The following is a 27,958-nucleotide window of genomic DNA, read 5'->3' as shown; positions in this document are numbered from 1 at the left end:
CTGATAGTTCTTTTTGGCAGTACATAGTATTCATTGAGTATGTCGTAAAATAGTGTAGAAGTAAAAGGAATAGATACAAACAATTTCTAGCAGTAGGTCTGTATCTGAATTACAATTTCATCTTTAAAAATAAAATAATACTTCATTTAAATAAATTCTTGGTAATTCTGCAATAAACACGTCTGATTTATACATATAGATTAATGAAAAATAATGATGACTAAAGTGTGAACAATATTCTCTACTCTAATCTCTTACTAGAAAATTAACCCACGTGTAAGCTTATAGAGCATAAGTATATAGGTACTAGTTTATGTTTACTCGACTTAAAATTACCTAATATATAATGCAAAGTTTCATTAAAATTCGTGCAATAGTTTTATTATTTATTAAAAGTACAAATTAAAAGTCAATGAGATTTTCTTAAAGTTATCACGCTCAGACGTTCCCTTTGTAAAACTTTGCCAGCCAAGAATTTAATCAGAATTTTTAAGAAGCTGCTTAAAAAGGCTGGCGTACAGCCAACGCCGACGGCTGCCTCTATAGCGAACGGTACGATTCTATCAATGAAGCATTGTTCTTTTATTATTATACTGGTGAACAGTCCTGGCTTCGCCCGCTCATAGCTTTGTGGCTTTTATACTAAATGTTTGTAAATATGAACTATTCTGTAATATCATTTTGAAATAAGCTACCTTTCAAATATTAAAATAACTTTTCAAATCATTGTAGAGGTTTCAAAGTTTATTTTCACCATAGTTATTTTTAAACTTTCGTGTTTAATATGCATTATTTATATTATTAACCGGCTCTTAACAGGATTCATTTTATTTATTTTATTATTGCATAAGTCGCGACCACAGGTCAGCTCGTGATCACCGTATGTTAAGACCTGGTTAATAATACAAATAATTTATTTTCACTAATTTAATATCGGCTCTCTCTCTCTCTTTGTGTATTAGTATGTATAGATCTGTATACCTATTTACACTTCACCATCTAAAAAACCCCGACATTATTACTTAAATCTTCTAATGTAAATATAAACACTTATATCAGAATTCCACTTTCTTCAATGTACCTATCTAAAGAAATGCGAGAAATCGTTTAATGTTATTTTGGGACCAAATCGTTGCGAGCCATCTGCAATAAACATGACATCTTTAATTAAAGAAAGACCACGCAATCAAACTTTGGCACATTGAGAAAAAGTAGAAAACTGCTACTACAGGATAAATTCCAGTAACGATAAAAAAGATTACTCACTTAAAGTAATAAAACTCCGGGCTGTTATTTTCCGGTTTTGTGTCGGATTAACGATGTTCGCTGTCATTGCAGAATTGATTGCAAATTTACAAAATGACACCCCAAGAACTCACCTTATTGGAATTTCAGAGAATTCGTGACTATTGAGTTTTTTTATATAGATGCAGTATTTTTTATTTGTCCAATAAAATTTTTATATGACCACTGAAGTTTTTATATCATCACTAAGGTTTTTATATGACCACTTAGATTTTTGTATACACATATAAATAAAAGAAAAATCCCAGTCTAAAGGCATCAGGGTTATATATAAAGAGAGGCGACTGGAAAACTAAATATACGTAAACACGAACAAAGTCGCATATACTACTAGTCTATTTAATAAAACGTAAAGAGTACATTACGTTAGAGATTAACGTTAAACATTTCGTAAGAAAAAAATCTATTTAATATAAAAAATAAAATATTGGTTGCTTTATATTTTTGCCTTTTTCCATTCCATCTGAATAAGTGGATCTAACCCATGTCCCCTTAGGGTATCAAGTTCGTATTTGATAGTTTTCGTGAAGTAATATTTTTCGTGTCTCATAGTGCGTGAAATACATCGTGTTACTTAAAATAATGCACTTTAGTATCTACTATTAGGTAGTAGGAATGTTTTGAAAGAATTGTCATAGTATAAATATTTCTCTTAAAATATACATTTTCATCTACATATTTTTTTCAAGCAAGGAAAGGTATAAAGTACTGGTGGAAATATTTAAATACACACATATTATCAACACACACTGCAAACACACAGTCATATTCGTGAATACAAATACGATAACTATTTATTTACAGCGTTTTCACAATGAGAAAAAAACTTGTATTGACGAATGTTTTGATACCGTCCAGATTCGAACTTATGAACTTTAGTTTTGTAACGTAGCACAGTAAAAACTGATCCACGAAACTTTCACATAAATGTTTCAACATAAATTCATTTTCCATATTAATTATTTCATTATCTAAATTATTTTCAATGCGTATGAACTTTTTCGTTAAATTAAATTCCACTTGATGGATGAGTAAAGTTTGTTTGATGGACCACAACCACGTCCGGCGGTCGTTTTAACGGAAATCTAATTTATAATGGGTGTTATTTACATACTTACCCTGATGAATACCACTCGAACATCTGCTCGATGGCTTTATATGACATATTTCCATGAAACGTTTTATAATATAGGCGTTGTCATGGAAACGGAGAAGAGGGCGAAGAGTATCACATCCATTGTACTCGTGGATAGGTGCTGGTCTGCACTGATCACTGCGGTTGGTTTACTTTATTACTTAAGTAACTATTTTTATTAATTAATATTTTATTCTTATATATTATTTTTATTCAGCAGTTTGTGTTCACACAAAATCATAAATTTGTAAACTTGAATAACATTTCATTAAAAGGACAAAACGCAAGTTTCTTTTTCCTTCTTCTTGGCTGAATCTTTATTCCGAATGAGCGGAAATGTACATGAATGAATGAAATCACAAGTTTATTCATAGTCCTACGGGTACGGTAAAGTTATGAAACATGATAAAATAGGGTTTAAGTGAATACGAATTTATTTGGAGTGTCAGTAACATTTACATAAGTAGCTACTTTTAGAAACTACACAATTTACTATTTAGGTATTAACAAGGGTACCTAGTACTTATTTATATAATTAGATTAAGCATTTATGTTGGGTCGAGAGCAGAAAATCAACTTCCACGTAAAAGTAGGGAACATATACGTATACTAAAATGATATTAAAGAAGACATGCAAGTGAAAACAGTAGGATATTTTAGTAAAATAATATTTTCATACAGAATTAAAATAAGTTGATAATTAACCACAGTTATCTGCTCCTCCTAGAAACAATTTGGTCTCTACGATCATTTTCTCAGGTTACAAAAAAACCTAAAAGGCGGATTTGGTGATTAAGCAAAGAGAACGTAAGCAAAATAAAATTAAGGCGAAAGTCGATAAAAGAAAGATAAAATTAACTGCTTACTACATACCTACTATTCCTAGTCCATCAATAGTAGGAAAAAAATATATTAAATACAAAAAACTTGTCGTTCATAAGCGGCTAAAATTTTCTACATGAATAAATGATTTATTGAATTTGATTTTAAAGAGGATGATAATGACATTAGAGTAGAATTCTAATAAAACAGTAATATTGGAATATTTTAAAGCGAGGTAAGACTGATTTTTAAAAGCAGGGTTCTAAAAATAATGTATTAAATTTTTGGTAGATACCTATCAAGATAAGTAGATATAGAGATTAGGTTAGAATTAAATATTTTATGGGCATACCGTAAAGGAATTAATTGAATATACAATGAAAATTTATGGATTTAGCACCAGTAATGGAATGAAAATCTGGACAAGTAAAATACTTAAAGGAATTTTTACCGAACATCTTTATCGTTTTGCTATGTTTTTAATGTTTAGCTAAACATTCGTAAGTTATTTTTTTTAAGTCTTTAATTTGGAAACAAGGGAACCTAAGAATTGGATTCTTAATTTATGGACTTACCTTTTGAGAATTAAAAAAACTGGGTGAAGTTCTTAAAACTCTTATTTTTTCCTTCACATAGACTTTTATATAAATATATATATTTATATTTTAGATATTGATGTACCTATTATAATTTTGTTAGTAATTACTTTGGTAATACGGTAGGTATATATAGGATCTTTTGACCAATATATATAGATAATTATATACATATCTTCGATATAAATATAAATTCCCTTATACAAAACCAATGTAGTTTATCTTTTATATTCTATATATAATCTGTTAGATTTTATAATTTTATAAAAAAACTATTAAGTACACCTATTTACCTATTATCTCGTTTCATCAATCACTTCGCATGCCTACGCACTGTTATATCATTAAATAGCCATTAAATTATAGTTTATCTTCGCCTTGTAAGGTATTCCGCCCACGTTTTGATGTAGAAAACACCATGGATGTTTTACCCTAATTATATCCAAATGTTGATACGATGTCTCGGAAAAAGCTTTACTGTTATAATACATTTAAGAATATAACAACGTTTTTTTGCGTGTATTTTTACCGACTAATTATAGATACCCAATTAGGTAAAATGATTATGAAACAGAAACCTTTTGTATTGCTTCGTTTAAAAGTATGCGCGTTAAAAACACCTATTAGAATATAAGAATGCTACGATCAATCCAAGACATCGACGTAGGTTCTATAACTAAATAACATAATACTTAGTACCGTACGTAATTAGTTACCAAAGTTGTATAGGCCAGTTACCAAGAGTACTTAGGTATTAGCACAGATAACATAATATTACATAGTATTAGAATAATTCGAAAAAACTTACCCACAGTTATTAACTACACAAAAAGTAGAGGTTTTCAAATTGTATAAATCCATCATTTATAAACCTGTTATTTTAATAAAAAAAAAAGAATTTTTCTTACAGATTAGTCTCACAACAATCATCTACTACGGTTTTTTATTATTACTTTTAAAATAAAAATCTGATACAAAACCAAAAATTATATATTTATATATAACTTGGCCATGTCAGGTAACAATTGAAGTCGGGTTTTTTATGATACTAAATGTAATTATTACTTTGTTCTCTAAATAGAACTTACCTACAGGCTACAGGATTCCTTTGAAAAAATGGAAACGTGGTAAAATTGAGCATTTATTCGTCATCAGACGGATATTACTTTTTTATTCGTGTTTCTAAATAAACAACCCTACCACTGTGTAGTAGATACACGAGCCGAAACACTACACTGGGATTTCAGTAATTATAGAATCCGGTTGTGCCGTCATTTGCCTCATTTAAATAGCTTTAGGCCTTACTCAAAGTTCCAAATTACTCCAAGATTCTCAGTACATTAATTAGTTTTGGAATATTTGTGTAATAGTATTATTTAGAACTTTGGCACATTGTAGGACCACAGGCATCATTGACGTCACCAAATTAACTATAAATATATTTGTCAAGTCTTCGAAGCCTACTACGTGCTTTGGATTTAGATGAATGATAATAGATAACTTGTCAATTGATTCTTCTTACTCGGTATATTTATAGATCTGGGATATATATATAACAGTTGTTATAAGGAAATGAACCAACTTGCTTAAATTTAGATTAAAGCATTATAGGTATATGACAGAAATGCTATTATTCCGGGAAAGAATAATTAGACAAATGAATAAAATAATAATGATATGTAATGTTAGCAAATATCAATATCAATTGTAAATGTACCTAATGTAATTTTATTATTATTTTATCAATAATTACTGTTAATTTAATTTTATATATAAACATAAATACAAACATTTGCGTAATCTACTAATTGTGTAAATAAATAAATTGAATTTAAATTTTTTAGTTTGATCAAGTCATCATGCTGTTTGTATGAAAGAAAAACAATGAAAATAATTTCATAATTCTTTGGAGAAAATGTTGATTAGAATTGCCACCTTTACTACTAATACTATTGGAGTTGGTCTTCAGTCGTTATATAAGTTTTTCCGAGGGTTCGAAGTGCCGTCTTCTCTCGCCCCTATCGTTCAGTGAAACTGAAAAGGCCAGCTGTGGTCAACAACATTAGAATAGTTATAAAATACGGAGGTTAAAATACTACAGCTTCCCATCCTGGGTTTCATGATCTATTTTTCCTTCCGCATTTGCTACCGTTTTTGCCTGGTGAACTGGCCAGCTAAGGCCACCGTACATGGAAAATTATGAAAAATACAACAATCAGCCATTAATTTCAGACATTTTGTTACTCTGTTGTGGGTTAAACCACATACGTCGTGTTCAGCTCCATGTAGCATTGACATGTAGGTTATTGCTGCTATTAAACTAACAAAATTAACTAAATCCTCGAAATTGGTTGTGTAGTAACATGAAACGTAGTTATTTTTAGTTCGACCCTTTCGGACCCAGTAATTAGAGTGGAGAGGTCGTTATATAATATTATGTTAATAAGATATTTATGTAATAATGTAAAATCACTCTGACTTAATAATTTAATTGTTTCAAATTTTTATAAGGTAAATAATTGATGAGTTTTGTATACAATAATTTTAAATTGAGCTGAGACGACTATAAATTCTTGCTAAATCTAAAAGAATCTAAAAGAGCTATTTGTAGGTATAACAAGAAAAAATGACAGCACGGCTGCATTTTTTTCCCGCCCAAATTGAATATCGCCACAGATTATTAAAATTTATAGAGTCGACGCCATGTCCAATCGTTTATCACAATATAACCGTATATATATTTTAATTGTGATTAATTTGACCTATGGAATTTAATTTAATTTAAATTTATAGCACTGACATAATTTAACATTTTTCAATTTAATTTTGTTTTATTCAATTTGCTTTATTTATTCTCTTGCTCTCTACACGCTGCTTGGCTGCACATATTGATATTTTTATAAAGAATAAAATAATATCAATATTGTATGTTATTCGCGACTTTGCTGGCATGACATAATTTTTTAAACTGTTAATTCAAAATTGTAGAGATTGTGAGAAAAGTATTTGAGTGATAAAATATTTGAAATATTGTACGTAAAAAAAATTCATATCCATAAATTTATAAATCTTCATATCCATACAACGCAAACCAAGGCCAGGATGCTCCTCTTTATAAAATCGTTTAAAATTAAAAAAATAATTATGAGTTTTATTATGAACTACTTGGTTGTTTTCGTGATGTAATAATGGCTTCTATCATTTATATTACCAGTTAATTTAAACGTTTATGATTATAATTTTCGCAACGTTTCCCTAAGGAAAACGTAATCTCCGGATAAAATTACATCATCTCTGAGCTTCTGAAGATAGAAATATTTTCCTACAAAGTTATAAATAGATGTGTTACTCATAATATTTTTCATGTATTTAATAGAACAAATATACTTCTATAACATCCGGAACAGCAAGGAAATAGCGAGTGCACTGCCGGCATTTTAAGAAGGAATAAGTTTTTCTTGAAAATGATGTAGTAGTTTGTGTAGTGATGGTATGATGAAATAGAATAGAATCACTGTGCTGTATATGATAATATCCATTATATTAATAAAAAGTGAAGTAAGTTAATAACATTTGATGCGAAAAGTCAAACATACGACCCGTCTGAGGCCAAAAGGTATATATATATATATATACGGTATCTTATGGTAGCCTGAAACAACAGTGTTATACACCTCGCCGACCCTAAATGACATTGGCATTAAGATTACGATTCTCGATTTCGCTAAGAATCAATTCATTTGAAATCAAAATCTCGTGAATAAAAGTAAACTTACAAATAACTATAAATATTATTAGCATTAGATACTTTACCAGACAATAATAGATACGAGTACAACGATAAATAAATAGTGCCAGTTCTGTTTTGCATAAAACAACTTTCTTCTCAGCAAACAGAATATCTCGAACGTTAGCAATAAATTCTAATGAAATAAGTTTGCCAATAACGCCTGTTGGCAATTGCTAATAATACGAAACTGGTGTATAAATTGGAAAGATTTTATAATTGTTATTGCTAATTATATAAGGTTAATATTTTTGTATTAGGTATATATTAAATGCTGTGCCTACGGTTTCTCCCCGCATGAATTTTATAGCCTATGTGTTATTCTTACGTATAACCTATATTGCTGCAAATTTTAATCAAAATTCGTTAAATAGTTTTTGCGCGATAGAGTAACAAACGGGTGGATGTTGTCCATCTCACAAACTTTCGCGTTCATAATATTACTAAGGATACTAAAAACTCGTCTGGGCTTCGCACCAATGAATTACAAATCTTTGAATTTCTCGACAACAACTTGCCTGTATAATATTTATAAACCTTCCTCTTGAATAACTCTATTTATTGCTGACATGACATGGGGTGGTTCCCCAGACAACTAAGATGTCATGCCTTCATAACATATAATTACACTGGTATATACTAGAAATAATACTAGAAGCTTACAAAGCAAATAGGTACATACGGCGACGGTATTAACGTGCCGAATTATGTTCAAAGCCTACCTATATATAATACCTACATATAAATACATATAAAATGATTGATTAACTGTACTTAATCAATATTGTTCTATTGTTCAGTACTTTCTACAGCGACGTAGTATGACTTCATTTACTTTATCTCCGGCTTTCATATTAATTGAATTGAAATGAAACTTAATTATAATTTGATACAGTTATTCCGCACGCTTCTGTTTACACGATCATAATTGAAACAGAAATATATAAATTTTCCGTCTTCGGCTATTCAATGTCTATTATTTTGATATCTATACTTCTATTAACTTTAAGAAAATTACCAGTGAAGTTATTGTAAAGTGATACTTTATTCGATATTTCATCAATCAATCGACAGCTGCATTATAGCTATCGTAACGATCAGTAGCTATTATTTGTTTCACGTGTGTAAATAAATACCTTTATTATAAACTATATGTATTTCCTGTTTTCCGTTTTCTGTTTTGTGTGTGTGTATATATTTATATATGAAGTCTATTGGCGACTAAACCACGGCTCCTCACAGTCAACATTAGGCTTCCAAGCTACTTGAACTATATTCAATGCCTGATGATGCCTCGTTCAGAGGCCAAACACGTGTTCCAATATGTGTGTAGAGTCAATAACGGTCGGATTTCCTTCACCACTACAGAAGGTCGTAATGGTAGTAAATTTTCCGCACTGAATATTTGTACTGCACGCAGGCTAACAGTAGCTGAATTAAACAAACTAATATAAATCCATTTGTTCCGTATGCCTTAGTCTAAGCAGGTTGTATCACCGGTTTGCTTACTGGCAGGGAGCTTGTTAATACTGGCCACTAATAAAAACAAGCCACTTAAATTTCAAATATAGAATAAACAACAATTGAAAATAAGAACTGGAATAATAAGGACGCTCCGTATTTTTTAAGTATAAAAACAAGAAAAATATTGATTTATTTAATATAGTTTATATAAAAATATACACTCTAGTGTGCGTGGTCACTAAACAGTACTACAACATCGGGACGTTCCTGAGCAAAGGTGAGTAAGTTTGCTGTTACATTGTATACTTTGGCGTGTTAGGAGTGAGGAAGATGTCCAGGTCGAAATCGCACTTCTGCTACCTTTTCCATTAATTATTTTCTTTTCGAAATATACAGTCCACTCTCTATTTTATTTATTAGTTTATAAGGATTCGTAATCCAACACCATTAAGTAGTAGATGAAAATCCCTCTTTTGGGAAGAGATGAAATCAGTCATTGTATTTTATATACAAGTTAATTATTTCCTCTTACATATATAAAATTGATCGTACCATAAAATATTACAAACAAACCTTTAGAAGCCGAGAATAGAAATACACCTACTGAAAGAAGAGACGTCCCTATATTTACACCTATTAATGTTGTCGCCAAGCAATACGCTCGCATACGCTTCGATGCCGGATGGAAGGTTGACACAATATCTTCACATCGACGGGCTATTGATATCTCTCGAGTCATGTACATATGTATATTCCTTCTCGTTGTATTTATATAGACACACCAGAGCCCTAGCCTGACTTTGCTTTCAGTGATGAGAGTAAAATAAGTTTTACGGAGGTAAGTTCTGAAGAGTATTTTCCATATATACACAGAGTCGCAAACTGCGAACTGTCTCAGTATACGAAATATTAGTCTAGAATGTGGGAAGTTGAGTGATTTGAAACATTCAATATAAATATAAAAAAAGAACTAGTGATATTGTAAGAAGTTGCATTTAACCATTAATATAGTAAGTATATATATATATATATATATACAAGTCTCAGATATATATATGAGAGGTTTTAGGTTTAGTCAATAAGAAGGTGGGTATACAAGATAATCGTGTCTATTTTTAAAATACAAGAGATTTTACAATGGATTTTATGCAGCTACTAGCTCATAAATATTTTCTCGAGGTAAGAGGATTAAACTGTATTAGGAAAAATATATTCCCGCAGTGAAAAATTGTTGTACTCATTTTAATACAAGTGAATACTAAAATGTTATAAATTTAGAAGTGTATCTAACTTCTCTACTAAACGGCTGAACGGATCCAAATGAATTTAACGTTAAGATAGATTATACCACAAGGACTGAAATAGGCTTAAATAGCGTATCTAAAAAACAGCTTAAATCGGCAGTAATAGCTAATAAGTAATACAAAAGGACAACTGATTGATTATTAGGTAATACAACTGAAATTGGTGAAAGAATATGGATATAAGAAACACCGTACGTTCCAAACAGCATAAGGAAGTTAATAAAGTGCAAAGTGGCATTATATATATATAGAGAAAATATATAAACAATTGAAAATATAACAATAATACAATTCACACAGCACCAACTTGTCTCAAGGTAATTAGAGATTATGTTATGGGTACTGGACAACTGTTACAAATATATAAATACATTTTATTTGGAAATACATAAACAATATACATAGAATACACTCAGACCGATACAAACAATCATACTCATGAATACAAATGTTTGCACCGTGCTAGGAATCAAAACAGCGACCATCGGAAATAAAGCGGTATGCTAAACTCACTATCGAGACCGTCAAATATAAGATCATACATATAATATATATGTACAATCTTGATTTAGAATTTATTTCTGGCACTCCCTAATCAATACCTTAGTAACAAGTAAGCAAACGTTGCAAAAACACTATTTCTTTTAGAAACTACATTATTTTCAAGACAAGTACATATTTTCTTTTCAACTTAGACGAACTGAAAGGAAAATCCTTTTATCATCGTAGCTTGATAAAAACGAAAATAGAATTTTATGTTTATGTTTTTAGACACAACATCAAAGTTAATATTATAAAATCATAGATATTATAAATATTCATGAAAAAACTTTACGAACGTTGTCTGAAATAATAATATCAAACTTTATATTTTCTGTACTTTTAAGTCTTAAATGTGATTTTAAACAGCGTGTTGTAAGGGAATAAAAATACAATACGTTATTACAACCACTGAAAGGAATCCTTTTCGTTTCTGATTGTAAGATGGTAAGAGCCGACTAAGAGAAGAAAGCGCATGTACAATGGGGCAATAGAAAGAAAACTCGAAATAAAAAGCTACACTTTCATGCCTGTGTAGTAATATAACATAACATCACGGCTGTTACTACATGGGGTAGTTATAGAAGATCGGAACGCTAAAATCTAAGCTATTTACTCTGCTCACTGTTCATACTACATCTTATATATAAAATTCTCGTGTCACAATGTTAGTTACCGTACCTCTCTAAAACGGCTTAACCGATTTTTATGAAATTTTATATGCATATTCAGTAGGTCTTAGACTCGGCTACTATCTATTTTTCATACCCCTAAGTGATAAGGGTGGTCCACCCCAAACATTATTTTATAATTTTAGGGCAAAATAATTTATTTATATTTTTTTATTGTGTCATTAAAAATACATACAACCCTAAATTTTCATCCTTTTATCATCAACCCCTACTTTTTATAGCGTTACTAATTTATATGGCAAAACAACGTTTGCCGGGACAGCTAATATTCTGTAAAATTCTGTAAGATATTATTAATATACTACGTTTTATACTAAGCGTTATATGTGCTAGTTAAAACTTCGTTGGTAGCTTTATATGCACCAAATTTATACTTAATATCTCTAAATGTACCATGATGGTGCTCTTACATTACGATAAGGGTCAATTTTGATCCCAACTGTGCACTGAAGGCGTGACGCCCCACTATTATTGCTATCTGCGTGACAGTAGCGCGATGCCTCAGCAATTTGTAGCAGAATAATAGCGTTGTAGTCGTTGTACACAAAAATTGTGAGCGTCTCCATTGTTCGGACGGATAATCGAAAATGTAATGGTTATAACATTACCCATTTTATTAAGAGCAATCCTTAAAAGTGTCTTTGGATGACACGACACTATTTAACGTACGATTATTAGGTAGTTATCACGATATTATGATACTTGAATTCATGATCAATTTGTATACATACTACTCTAGGCCTTGTCTGATCTCAAATTATCAGAATTTATGTTATACCGGGATAATATTTGAATATATTTTAACAAAATCATAATCATATAAACATTACCGTAGAATAATAATACTTTTTCTAAGACATTAATCTAATTTAAAATTGAGGAAAGTTTATTAAATTTATTTTCTCACTCACTCATGTAAATATATGAAAATTTTGCACATTATATGTACATATATCTGTATATGTAATAATGACAATGCAATAAATATTTCTGACAAAAGAAAGAGAACTAAGTGGCCCTGTAATGCATAAGATGTACAGTGACTTCACAGTGAATTACGTGATATTCATGTCAATAAGCGTCGGTTAGCATTTTCCATCAAGTGGGCCATCAACTTGTTTGATATTCCAAGTCGTAAAAAACCTTACTCCGAATTTTTCGTAATTTACAGTAATGGTATACATCATGTTTTCATAAATCATAGTCGGCACGGCCTCGGTGGATCAGCAGTTTAGTATACTGCCTTATTTCTCATGACTGTAAGCTCGATGCTCGCACATGCATTTGTATTGAAGAATATGTTTTTTGTGTTATTTTGAATGTTACATGTATGTGTTTAAGAAAATATTTATGTATTTTTGTTACGTTTGTACAAACTGTAGTTTGGACCAAGATGGCGTTGTGTTAATTGACCTGGGTTATTATTATTGTACAACTGATATAATTTTATTACACTGAAATACGATGTGAGAACTTTCAGTAACGACATTTGTAGAACCGAGCAACTGGAGTAGGTATCATTTAAAAATAAGTTACTTCGCTGAAATGTTGGAAATAAATTTGTACCACTTTATACACTCTCAGTGTGCCAAGTCTGTTCATGTACTAGTCTATTTATATAACACATTTCTTTTATATTATAAGGGATGGAAGTGAAAGGGTCGATAAAGTGTAATATTGTATTATAATAAGAGATTGGAGAAATCGTGTAAAAAAATTTTTACACGATTTAATTATGAAATCTATCTCACGCTCTAAATACAAGACGGGTCCTAGGTTTTCAATATTAGTATTATTTAGACATTTAAATTTTAGTGACCAATCAACAAGGGCCCCCTTTACAAATTTCTGAACAAGGTGATCTTAATTTAAAAATATTTTTTATGACCTTGGTTTTCCAAACTTGGTTTGTGTGCGAGCCGAAACGCTGTAACGTAGGTAGGTACACGTCGTACTCACCCTGAAAACGACTTCCGGACGAAGTTGAAATTCAATTGTCGCGAAATATTATAACATAGTAAGTTCATTAAATTCTCGAACATTGTTATAAAATAATTCTTGTAAAAATGAACTTAAGTTTAAAAATTATATATTATGTATGTCAAAAATGTATAAATTAGGCGCTCTCTCACTCAGGGCTCTTACCTTTTAAAGGGTGTTGGTGCAGTTTCGTCTGCTTTTTTAAGATATGAAATACCCAGCTAGGTTCAACTTTTTCATACTATCATTAACTCTTCATTTCATTGAGATAAGTTCAGCCGTTTAAACCTTTTATACAGCTAAACTTATCTTAATGAAATGACTACACAGAAAGACACACTTTTGCGTTATATATTTTTTTTTTATTAAATAGATTATAATGAGGTTGGTATTGCTTTAATAATTCGAACATCGCATATTACTATTTTCCCGTGGTAGCCTGTACACAATAACCAACAACCTTTTGGCATGCATGTAGTATATGTAATTATGTAGTCCTCTTGTGCATAACAGATGCGTACTTGTAAGTAAATAAGTATAAGTTGACTGGTCCCAGAAGAAAACGGTTATGGCACATAGCATCTTTTATTATTTAAGGACCCCTAGATACGTTCCTATGCAGCTTAGCATACAGCTGCAATAAAAAGCTAGCTATGTCTATACTGTTTTATTATGAGAGAATATTTAATTGTTTTGTATATTTGTTTCATTTTATTTATTTATTCTTTTGCAAACACAAATCTGTATATATATGGCTCAATGCCTAATGGCATTCTCTACCAGTCTGATCTGTGATATTTTTTTGTTAGATTGTTATAGATAAACTAAGAAATAAAAGGCTCATTTTGACATTGTAGTCCCCAATAGATAGCTACGTAATCAGTGCGTAACATAGACTATAATATAGTCATATTTTATATAATAAATTGACATAATATATATACACGTATATATGTATGAACAATATTAATGAATTATATTAAATTATTAATATTGTGTGTGTTTGTCAATTAAACGGCAGTGCCGGTTTAGATGAAATTTTGTGAAGTAATTTATGTTTGTGGTACTGCTTTGTAGGAAAGATTTTTGAGGCCGCTTGTATTATTATAAAATAAAGACTATGAGTATACATAGTAAAGCTAGTATTAGTTTAGTTTCTACTCTAATGTAATGTAGTAACTATTTTAATGTGAAACGTTAAGTCTGTACCGCAACTTAATGCTCTCGAGATTGTAACGTTAATGCAATTCTCGTGTCTACTTTCTAACCTATTAAATATCTACATGTACCTAACTAACCTAAACTCCGTGTAGAAAAATACTTATAATAATCGCTCCTATAGCTCGCTAGTTACAAGGCTTTCAAAGAATTAAAACTTCTATATTAATTTGGATAAATAACGGAATTAACACAATAATCTTCTGAAATAAGTCTAAATTCAAGTAAGAATATCGAAACGCAAAATAAAAGACTAGAAAATTCTAGAAACTAATATTATATAAAGGTATTTCCTTTATTTTGCCTAACAATTTGTCCGGTAGCTTAATCTTTATACTGCATAAACAACCAACCTCTATAATTTATTATTTCATATAAGATTGTTGTTCCTGTATTTATTAGATTTTCAAGCATTATAGATACTAACTTATTGAGATTAGCTATTTTTTATCTGAAAGCGAAAGAAAACAGAACATTAAACGTTGTTATAGAATTTTATTCTCATACAAGAAGAATCTGGAGGGATTAACAATCTTAAGCTATTTGGAATCGGTATAAAATATTCATTTGAAAAAAAAATGTCTGGTATGAATAAAAAACGTTTTAATGGTATATACCTAACTAATTATTCCGTAGCGCCCTAGAGGATAATTTACCGTGGACCACAAGACTAAATGACTGTAACTGGCTCTCGACTACTATTACTGCCTGTGTATTTCAATTTATTTCTAGGAGTACTTAATTCACAGGCACTTTAGTGCCCCTATTTTAGTTTCGTAATAATTCTAATTGAATGTGAGGCTCGAAGTTTCAAATTCTATACATCCTGACAACAATATTATGATCTAATAAAATCTATAGTAGTATTGATAGTTTTATAAAAAACTAACTGTACCTGCAGTTTCATCCACGTAAGATTTATAGCTTACGTGCTATTCTGATATATAAGCTATTATTGTAAAGTTTCATTAAAGTCCATTTAATAGTTTTTGCGTGAAAGTGAAACAAATATCCATCCATCCATCGACACATACAAACTTTTGTGTTTGTAACGTTAGTAGTATTTGTTACAATATTATTTCAGATATAATAAGTAATTAACAAGACAGAAAATTTGATAGTAATAGTAATAATAATGTGCACGACGCACCTCTTTGTATATTATTTATGTACTAGCTGTACCCGCGACTTCGTCCGCGTAAAATAGTGACCTTGAGCAAATAATAAAAAATATATATTAATAATCTAACCCAATAAAAAACGTTTCATCGTTCTAGCTTCAAAAATGAAATTTCCATACATAATTCCATACAATTCAATCAACAGCCAAAAACTAAGTTTCAAACTACTATCTTTAAAATGAAGATACTTCCATACATACCATACATACATTACATCTTCAACCCCTTATAACCCTTTTTCTTGTTTTTTTTAATGCTACTTATATTAGTGTCATCATGTACCAATGATAAGATGTCGCTATACTGTAACCATTTATGGCTGAGTCCTGTGGCGGTAGGTACTGATATTATCTCAACAGCCTAAAAAATGGGTTTCAAGTTTCTAGCTTTAAAAAATGACATACATGCATACAACATTTTAACTCCCCTTTTGACCCTTACAACCCATTTTCGTTAATTATATTTAATCAATACGCAAAAAAATAAGATTGAAGCTTAAACTTTTAAAAAATTCCTCTTTCAGTCTCTTATAACCCTTTTTAGCATTAAAAGTAACCTATGTCCTATCTCAAGATCTAGACTTTAAATTTCATTTAAATCAGTTCAGAAGTTTTGGCTTTTAAGACAGACAGACAGAGTCACTTTCACTTTCATAATATTAGTAAGGTATTTATTAAATAAACTGACCCAAAAAAGCGTAAGAAAAAAGCTTCATCGTTCTAGCTTCAAATATGACGAATTTCCATAAAATCTTTTATCTGCTATTTTATTTTACCCCTTGAATGGAGACAATGTGATATTTACAAATTTAAATGTCATATTTATTTATATTTAATAAACAGTTTAAACATTTCTTTAAATTCTTTTGAAAATTGGTGGTCCAGTTGGCCAATAACATAATAAAATTTTGTTAAATCAAAATAATAGATATGATATTCTAAATTTCAAACTATCCCTCTACTTGCGCAAACCATATCTCTGACTCTACTGGCCAGAATGGAGAAACGCGTATTCCGAACCTGAATAGCTCGGATGGAACGGTAGATGTTGTTTCTTCCAAGGAAATATTGTTCATATGTATTGACAACATTTTTAATATTATATGTTGTTTTATTCTTCAAAAATATTAATAATATGTTCTTACGCTCCTGTCCAAGAGCAGGGTCATCAGTTATAGGCTATACCAGGATTATATTTATGTATTTATAAAATAAAATTGCAGAGCAAACGTTTATTCATTTAAATTCATAAGGAGACAACGGATTGACAATAATCAGTTGCGCGCGCAACTTATACAAATGACATATATGTTTATTTATGACATATGAGCGTTAATAAGTCGCATATCTAGTACAATACTGGTGTAATTCAGAAATAAACATTTTTGAAAATAGACTTAATAAGTAGATTTTCCAAAATATCTAATTTTTTAGTTAAGCCATTATTATAATAAGTGTGTATTCAACCGCATAAAGATAACCTTGCATTACCATTTTCAACCCCTTACAACCCTTTTTTCGCATTAAAAAGTAGCCTATGTCCTTCCTCGGCGTCTAGACTATATGGGTACCAAATTTCATTTAAATCAGTTCAGTAGTTTTGGCGTGAAAGCGAGACAGACAGACAGATAGACAGAGCTACTTTCGCATTTATAATATTAGTAAGGATTTTGTCTATTATTTTATATAGAAAAATGTATATGACATTGTCATTCTTGTTCTGTTAATTATTATACTTTTGTACATAATATTATATTATTGCTTCCTAAAACCCGTGTTTGCATAATTATATCTACCAGCCCGATATATATACAGTCCTTCGTTCACATTTTTGGTCCTTCTCCCATAATACTAAAAATAAATTAAAAATTATTAACAAATTTCTAAATTTTAAATTCACAATTTTATAAATATGGAAACACGGTCGGGTCGTAAACTAGGATCGGCAAACCCTCGTACGGCAAAAGCGTTGCCATTGTCATTACCGGCAGAGGAAACGCAATCTGATGCCCGCGCCACGGCGCTGGTGTCGACCGTACCACCGATCGCGGTTAGTACTCACAGTACATCGGCCTGCAGCCGCTCATCTACCACGGTACGTGCTAAAAAACTTGCAGCTCAAACACAGCATGCACACCGCCTTGCACAAATTGAAATGGAGGCGGCAGAAGCTCGTCGTGCTAAGTTGGAGGCGGCGAGGAAGGAATACGAAGCAGAAATTGAAGCAATCAGTTCCCGGGACAGCCGATCTGGTAGTCGTGCTAGTGTTCATCGTAGCTGCTCGGAAGTTGTGGACAAATGGTTAGATAACAATAATTATCCTATTTCGTCTCAATTTCTTAATAATCCGCAGATTCCTACGGTAAACACACATCCCCCTACTGTCACCTTAGTTGAACCGATCGCTGCCTTAGTATCGGCAGTAGATAAGTTGACAGATAAAATTACCGCTCCGAAAGGGATTAATATAAAACTTCCTCATTATGATGGAAAGTCCCCTACGGAATGGCTTTCTTTTAAACGTGTGTTTCAGGACACACAGTCTGGTTATTCACCAACAGAGAACTTAGCTCGTCTGAGCTACGCATTACGAGGTATCGCGCGAGAGTCTGTTGACAAGCTCTTAGTGACTGCCCGAGACCCAAATATTGTCATGCGTGCGCTCGAGGTTCGATTTGGACGACCAGATTTAATTATATTACAAGAACTTTATTCAGTGAGATCGTTGCCGAGGTTAGGTAACGATAAAGATCTATCAACATTTGCTAGTAAAGTTCGTAATTGTGTAGAGACTCTACGCTTATTAGATGGCGGTGACTATATAAAATCACCTGAATTATTTAATACATTATTATTAAAACTACCTATTGTGTTAAAAAGTAGATGGTATGATTTTGCTATTTCTCATGAATATAGTGGTCAAAACAAGCTAGAAATGCTCGCTGAATTTTTATGTCGTGAGGTTGAGATTCAGGCTAAATTTGGTGTCACGGATTACTTTAGTTTTAACACAACTTCCAATATTGACAGGCATAAAAAACCGGAACGTGTAAATGCCGCAGAAACATATGATTTGCTGGAGCAGTCATCACAAACATCCGAGACGGGTTCCTGTATTGAAACATCTTTTACAACGGCTGAAAATTCATTAAAAAATTCATCAAAACAAATTTGTACATATTGTAAAGGAGGATTTCACGCATTAGTCAATTGTAATAAGTTTTTGGCATTGACAGTTCATAATAAATGGCATTTCGTTAAAGAAAATAAATTATGCCAGAAATGTTTAAAAAGAGGTTCACATAATTATAATACTTGTCGTACTAAAGGACTTTGCAATAAAGCCGGTTGCACACATAAACATCACAAGTTACTTCATAATCCAAATTTTATTAATTCAGCAGCTAATATACAGGTATCTGAAGAGTCAAGTCGGCCAATGTCACATGCAGGTAATGGTAATGCAGAGCAGTCTCCGTCGGAATTGGTAACACAGACGTCTTCTGTTAGTACCACTACTTCTTGTAAGCCATTACTAAAGATTGTCGCTGTCACAGTATCTGGTCCCGCGGGTTCTGTTGATACTTTGGCGTTACTGGATGACGGGTCCACGGCTACCTTCATTGACTCAGAAATTACCTCTCAGATTGGAGTAACAGGTACAGTAGAACAAATTGAACTGCAGTGTGTTGGTGGCTTATCAAAACAGTCGCAAGTCGAGTATGTTGACTTTCAAATAAAAGGAAAGAGATCTGCTGATTCCTTTGTCATCGAACAAGCTAGATCTATTAGTAACCTCGGACTGGCGAATCGAAATGTCAATAAGAGTGATGTTCTTGCATTTCCATATTTGTTAGATATAGCTGACGAATTATGTTATAATGCCAAACCTACCATTCTAATCGGTATAGATAATTGGAATTTGTCTGTTCCCATGGCAGTAAGACAAGGAACTAGTTCTCAACCTGTTGCCATTCTTACGGTACTAGGGTGGGTTCTTTTCGGGTTTGTAGCGAATAGAACAAATGCTGTTCATTTTGTAAATAATGTATGTGATTACGATTTAGGTAGTGACAAGTTACGAGTTGTCACTAATGCAGTTGCCAAATTAGGAGTTAGCTCCAATAAGTTACCTTTGCGTGAACTAGATTTCTTGAAATCTTTTCTTAATATTGTAAATCGTTTTTACGAGGAGAGTGTCATAATTAACGATGACATTAAAGCAATATATCCTCAGGTTAAAATCCACAACGTATATTGTGATGCGCAACGTTTTACTTGGAGAGACAGTTCTAAAGAACCATTGAAAACATATCTTATGTCTTCAATGATATATGGCGCTGCATCGAGTCCGTTCACGGATTTGTTAATTAATAATAAATCTCGTTATAAGTTTCCTAGAGTCACACACGTCATCTTTCATGATCATTATATAGACAACTACATTACGAGTAAGTATAGAGTCTGTTAAGAGATTTACTCGTTTACTAGCTGTTATTCATACATATTGGGAGGTTAATTTTGAGATATTTGATGAACCAAGCGTGCTGTCACTGATATCAAAGTATTTGTGCTTTAATCAATCATTAGATGAGTTTCATGTAGAAGTAGTTAGCGCACCAGTACATGCACTTGGTTTATTATGACTCCCAGGGACGAGTTTATTGACTGACACTACTTATCTTCATTACTTTAATAGAACTATTTGAACTAAAATTAAAGTACATAGCTGAATTAAAGCCAACGTTCATCAATTTTTCACATTTACATTTGTCACTCATCTGTGCCAGAACATTTTAGTTGATAGTTTACAACATTAATTATAACCGCAATTGCGTATAAATTGATTTTTTTATATTGCGACTGCGTAGTTTATGTTTACAATTTATACTTTTAAAATACTTGATATATCTAAATTAATTAAATTAAATTATTGTATTTTCTGTCGTTTATAGATATTTTTATTAATGTAACGGCACTAGCTTCGCGCGTTAACGTCTTATATTTGAAATACCCTGATGGTTGAAGATTTCAATATATCTGAGATATACGTCATATTCAATATTCAAGAAGATGCCTTTAGTGATAAGATTGCTTGTGTTGCTGACCACTGGCTTCATAAACCTCAAAGTTAACTGTATTATCTCCACAGAATGGTCCTGACAAACTACACTGCTCGTATGGTATTTGTCTTAGATGTCAGCGACGAAGTCAAGTTTCCTCTTGTTTTAGATAGAGAACATATTAGTACATACAGATGGTTCTCTGAGTTATGAAGGTGAGAGAGCGATAAGGAACTACAAAGGTAGAGATCATTACAATATTAGCGGAGGTGAACAGCCTTATCAACAGATTTTTGTCCATGCACTTAAATTTTTGAAGGAGCTTCCTGCCAGTCCGACTGAGATTGCGATTTCATTTCACACAGTAACTGGAGGATTGCAGTATGCTTAAGCTTTGGAGTTGATGGGTGAGAGAGTGCTTGCCAAGACTATTATCTCGTCATTCAAACTCAAACTCAAATTGAACTACCACTATTGGAGATATTCTTATAATAGCCGATGGAAACTTTCCCCGAGGTAGATGGCCCGATGACGTGTGGTTACTTTTTCCCTGAAGAATTGGCTGATGTTCAAACAAGGATGTTCAAGCAGTTGAAGAAACACTAAAACGTTCTTTAAATAAGTTAGTGCCGATAGTGATGTCATAGTTCGTACTTCATATAATTTTTCTTTATGTATAATGATTCATTTACTTTTCTTTTAGTATTATTGTTTTGTCATTGTTCCAGTATAAAAGCTGAGTTTAGTTTAGTTCACTAAATTGAAGACTCTTGTTCTTTTGATCTTTAGACTATGTGCACGACGCACCTCTTTGTATATTATTTATGTATTTTGTCTATTATTTTATATAGAAAAATGTATATGACATTGTCATTCTTGTTCTGTTAATTATTATACTTTTGTACATAATATTATATTATTGCTTCCTAAAACCCGTGTTTGCATAATTATATTTACCAGCCCCATATATATACAGTCCTTCGTTCACAAATAATATTCACACAGCTCCATCTAGAGCCAAGTTAAGCTAGCTGAAGCTTGTGTTATGGGTACTAGATAACAGATACAAATACATAGATAATTTTTTTTTCGTAAATACATACATAGAAAACACCCAGATACAAACAATCATACTCATGATTACAAATGTTTGTGCCGTGCGAGGAATTAAACCCGCGACCATCGGATGTAAAGTGGTGTGCTAGACCGCTATACCACCGAGGTCGTCATACCAGTTGATACTCGCGACTTCAATATCATTCATTCATTCATTTCACGCCCTACTATTTAATTTCTTTAGGCTAAATGATAATCGAAGTCCATCCTCGTGATAAAACCTGCTTTCAAGTAAAATTTCAATAAAATTAGTTTAGCAGTTTTGTCCTGAAAATGTAATAAATAGACAGACACACTTTCCTATTTATGTATAATATTAGTATGAATTTTATAAATATATAATTCTTAAATTTTAATAAAGTTACAGAATTAGAATAGCGAAAGAAATTAATACCTACGCCAAAACGGTAATGGAGAACGAGTCAATATATAATAGTTACTTACGCTCCACAACCGATCTAAGGAGCAATATCTTCAAATATACATACATATATCAATCTCTGTGATGTAAATCAGAACGCTTTGATACTATTTCATTGTTAAAATGTCATTTGCAGAGATAAATTACGAGGGAACCGTGTAATTACAAGCTCTATTTTCATGTTAATTCATAGTTTCTTTATTGTCTGTACAATGTTTATGATTAACACGATCAGTGATTTAAAATATATAATAAAGACAAGTTAGGAAACATCCTATGATGTCCGACATATGTACGAGTACGAGATCCGAAAATGTAGAGTTATACAGAATATTATGTTATTTTTTCTTATGTAACTGTGAGACGTAAGACGAAGACGTAAAAATATGCATGTTTTACGTATTCTTGCACTTCCGGTCTTCGCTCGCAAAATCCGAGAATGACTGGATGTTTTTGGAGAGATTTTATGTGATGTATATGTTATAGGATGTTATTACTTAATTGATGATAGAAATATGTCTTTAAACTTACGAAGATGTTGAACTCTTTACAAGATAATCACTACGGAAATCAAATTAATATGTGAAGCACATTATACCACGCACGCATTGCCATTCGATAGGTCCAAATTGTCAACTGATATTGATGTATATTATTGTATATTTTCGAAATATAACAATATTAACAAACAGATCTTGATTTTTGGCGTGAACATAGAATGTATATTGTATATATAGACGGAGATTGATAGATAGAGAATTTTTTTATTTAAAAATGAAAGCATACGACGTCGCGTGTTACAGTTAGTTCCCTTATAATATAACTAAAATATGCTCTAATTCTGTGTAGTACAATACAATAATATTAATGCTCGAAGCTAGTAAATACCCATTATTATTCAAGCAAGCATTCTTACTGAAATAATGAATAGGAACAAGTATAACGTGAATAAAAAAATGTACCTTTTTATTCTCTGTAATACAAGTTTCTCGTTTATTATTGTATATATGCTGTTTCGCCTAACGTCGTCCGGCTTTTTTAAGATATAGAACATACATATATCCCTATTTATATAATACTAGCTTTTACCCGCGGCTTCGCTCGCATAACTTCATTAGTAGCTGCTAGATGGCGATGATTTATAACTTCATTACTGGCTGCTAGATGACGTTGAAGTAGCAAAATTTCATTTTTTATATAAAAATATTTTGTTTAATAAAAACTAATCTATGTTCATTCCAATACCTACAAGAACATGTGTAAATTTCACGATGATCGGTTCAGTAGCTTTTGAGCGAAAGCGTAACAAACATCCCTACTGGGATACATTTATTATATTAGTAAGGATTAGCATAGATTTTCAGATGTGATTGTTGTGTTAAATGTTATTGCCATTTATTTCTTTAATACGAGTATGTAGCTACTGTTTTTAAAATCACCACTTATAGGCAATTATATCAAAAAGCAATTTACCTAGTGTTTTATTAATGTAAATATTGAAAGAATAAAATTTAATAACCGAGGTAACTGTTTACGAGAAAATTCTAGGCCTTTGTATTTTATATTCTTTTGTTGGAAAAGAAGCGACCATTCATAACATTTTATTTTTCTCTTCATATTACGTTTCCTTGATATCAGGTAATATTCGACATCAATTTCGTTTTAACTTTTCAGTAAAATCTCAGGCTCGGTACTTGTCTCTTACGATGTTCTGGAGACGAAAAGCAGTAGTAGTAGAATAATCTGACCGTGTATATTTATATTTATATAATTTTTTTTTTTAATTTTCATGTCTTTTTAAGCAAAATATAATAAGATATATATTATTATCAAATACAATATTTGACAATAGTTTCTTATATGTATATAACGCTTAACGTAAAATATATTTGTTTTGAATTTGATTTTAGTGATAACTTCTTACACCAACACAAAATATACGCATGACGGGAATACTAATATTATAAACGCGAAGGTCTGTTTGTCTGTCTGTTATATTTTCACTACTAAACGACTGAATGGAACTTTTTGAAATTTGACATGAAGATAGTTTCGCCATATGCTGTTTGTTTATCAGTGAATTAGTTATAATAACATTTCAAGATTTTTTGATGCCTTAAGTTATAAGAGGTTTTGAATTCCTTCTCTTAGTAACCTTGAATATTCCAAACAACAAATAATATTTTCACAATTTTCAATCGAATCTCCATAAGTACCTTTTGTTGTGTACATATCCAAGAGCAAACAAAATATTTCTAACAAAGTTGAAAGCATTTATGTGTTACCCAACAAAGCGCTATAAAAACTCTGATCCTATTTTACACTACGCTGTAATAAAAAAAAACTATTGTGGATAATACCGGTGAACTGAACGATCCGTACCATTTCATCTATGTATATTAGTACAAAACCTACAGATAAAAAAAGAACTAAAACTAAATGCAACGCTGAAATACCCTCAAAGTTAACTGAAAAATATCAAATTATTAGCTTAGAGTATTCTATATATATAATATATATATATGTATTTCTTTTGGAAGTAGAAATTAACAGTGGAGTAACTTTATCTCGTCGTTTTTCAGTTATGATGGAGGATTAAAAATATATTATGTATTAATATCGTCTATCAGTATACTATATTTCTTGTGATTGAATAACAACATGTTGAACATATTTATTTTAAACATGAATAATAGGATATTATTATATATAATAATTAATAAATAGATTTTATATTACAATTCTATTTTTTAAACAGTTTATATAATATACCTTATAATAATTTTAACCATATAACGGCCTACTATGGGCCTTGAATATGGGTTAAATTCGTAAGTACTGAGGAGCGCCCTGGATTGCATCATTAATGGATGATAATAGAATGGTGCACAATATGATAAAGAAGGATGCCAGGGTGAGCATGAAGTTAGGCCAGTTAGCCAATCCTGACGAATTTGCCAAGAATTAACTACGACAGTTTCCAGGGAGGACCGCGTCGATGTCGACATAACATGGTGAATTGTTAGCAATGGGGTTACTATTCCCCATCACTAACAATCCCCCCCACCCTGCTCCGATTTCACATAGCAGCCGAGCTGATTTTATCCGCACCACTACAAATGAGTTCTGATTATAGTGCCGTGTGTAGGCTGCTGGACTCAGTGCTTAAAATTCATCTGAGCATTTGTATAATACGAGAGAATATCATAATTAATGCGCGTACATGCGCGATATATATAGACTTATTAGAATATACATTCAAATACGTTTTAATAAAGATAATATAATGAGTCCCAACCCATAATTACGCCGCAATTAGTCCCTTAACTTTGTATAACCATTTATTACATTTTTTTAATATAACGTTGTATGCCAAGTCCATCGTTGCTACCGCCGTGATTACAAACTAATGAATAAGACGCTCTGTTCTCCGCCCGGAGACGTCGAGTAGGCAAATGAAAAACAATTCCCTTAATAGCTTTTTATTTAGTCCTTAAACAATTGCTGGCATTTGTGTACTTTCATTAACGTCCAAGGAAGAAAATGGCTAAATATTTTATTTTAAAAGGCAGATTAACTTAAAGATTAATTAAAAGATAAATCTAGAGTCTCTGTTTTGAATTTCTTAGTAATCTGTTTATAAATTACTCAGCTACTGGTAACCGCACTCCCCGACTCTAGTTTTGAGCGCTTTGCAAGTAAATAAAGTTTTGAGTGTGAATAGTACTAATAGACTTATCGAGGTCACTTATCTTCAAACTCCGTTTGAACTTCGTCGGAGTACTTAACTAGTGATAGATAAGATTGATACATGAATGTCTTCACGACTTTAATGTCTGGAGGGTAATCAAAGTAATATTTTAAATAGTTCATGTAATAGGTAGATACCTATTACATGAACTATTGACCTATAACATGATATAATGATATAAGTGCGGGAAGATTTCCGCACTTATATCATACCTATGAGTACCTTACCTATTGACATTCAAGTCTTCAAATTCCGATATCATATTCGAGTATTAGACGTTGAATGCAACAGGCGATGATAGGAGGCGAACACCGTGTACTCCGTGTATCGGAATCTGACATTAGAAATATGAAAGAAAACTATTTTCAATATTAATATTTTTTTAGATTAAATGTTTCAATTTACTTCATAAAATTATTTTACACGTACCGATGAAAACTTGGTTGCCGAAGGCTATCGTATTGTACTCTGTCTCTCTGTATATTTGTTTCCTTTTATTTTTATTATGTAATATTATGCCATCTGTGTTTTTACTAAACCAATGCGATTTAGTAAAATCTAAACACATACTTTTTAGTAAAAACAGTTTCACAGATAAGAGCCGAGTCAACCCTCTAGAATGTCCGTGTTTACCTATTTATATTGCTATTAATCTTATGAAAATATTTTTTTACGGTCATATCTAAGCATATATTTAAAATGATCTATTCATTCGTGTTTGAGGTGCGACGCTTCGGGACTAGGTATATTTTTCGGAAAAAATCTCGTTCGCATTCATCAATAATAAATCGCCGACAGATTTAAAAATTTAACCCATACCTGAGCTTCAGGCGCTTCAAATATTTGCGGAACTTTTTTCAGTTTCTTTGTTTCAGAATAGGAAAGAAACATCGGACGCTGCCGCTATAAATTTTAATATAATAACAAACCTAAAAGGCTATTATAAATGATTATTCATTATAAAAGAATAAAATTCTGAATTCACCATTAATTTTTAACCCTACCGATTACATAGAAAATTCGAATTTTGTTACTTCATTCGATAAAACAAAACTAATATATTATATATAACTGTATAAACACTGTTATCCACGAAATATCTAATTTAATCAATTACGCCTAATGGATGAATAAATTTTATTTATTAAGAGAAATATTAAATGTAAATAAAGTGTAATCCTATTTACCGAATTATGTAGGCATGATAATACTTATACATTGTAAGTACATTTATCGGCTTACCAATAAAGAACAATTATTGGGAATTATTTCTCCAGGACTACGATAAAATGAAACAGATTTTAGAGATACCTTTGAAATTATTGCTGCTACATTTATTTATGAGATTTTAACTTTTGTTAAGTTCCACAGAAATTTTGTTTGGGTACAATTCCTTAATACAAAATTAATATAAAGGTTGCTAATATTTAAAAGTCCATTATGAATAAACTGTAACAGTAAGTTCGTTATAATCACAATTAAACACAATTCGTTTTCCTTGATTACAAATTAATTAGTTTTTAGCAGTACTTCTATACGCTGCTGTAATATTAAACAAAACTTCAGCGGATTGATAAAAACACT

At 31.3% G+C, this 27,958-nt stretch overlaps 1 protein-coding gene across 1 annotated transcript; it reads left to right on the top strand.

The window, feature by feature from the left end:
• Positions 1–17,915: 17,915 nt before the first annotated feature.
• LOC131850819 (uncharacterized) lies at positions 17,916–24,365 on the top strand. The gene is made up of 3 exons (XM_059201184.1): positions 17,916–18,324; positions 19,428–20,474; positions 24,298–24,365. The coding sequence occupies exons 1-3, from the start codon at positions 18,030–18,032 to the stop codon at positions 24,363–24,365; spliced, it is 1,410 nt and encodes a 469-aa protein (XP_059057167.1). The 5' UTR covers positions 17,916–18,029.
• Positions 24,366–27,958: the final 3,593 nt, after the last annotated feature.

Source organism: Achroia grisella, unplaced genomic scaffold (assembly GCF_030625045.1).
Source record: "Achroia grisella isolate CSIRO2021 unplaced genomic scaffold, CSIRO_AGI_Agris_v1 utg779, whole genome shotgun sequence".
NCBI lineage: Eukaryota > Metazoa > Arthropoda > Insecta > Lepidoptera > Pyralidae > Achroia > Achroia grisella.
The sequence above is the reverse complement of the archived record's forward strand: the minus strand, read 5'-3'. Positions and strand labels throughout refer to the sequence as shown.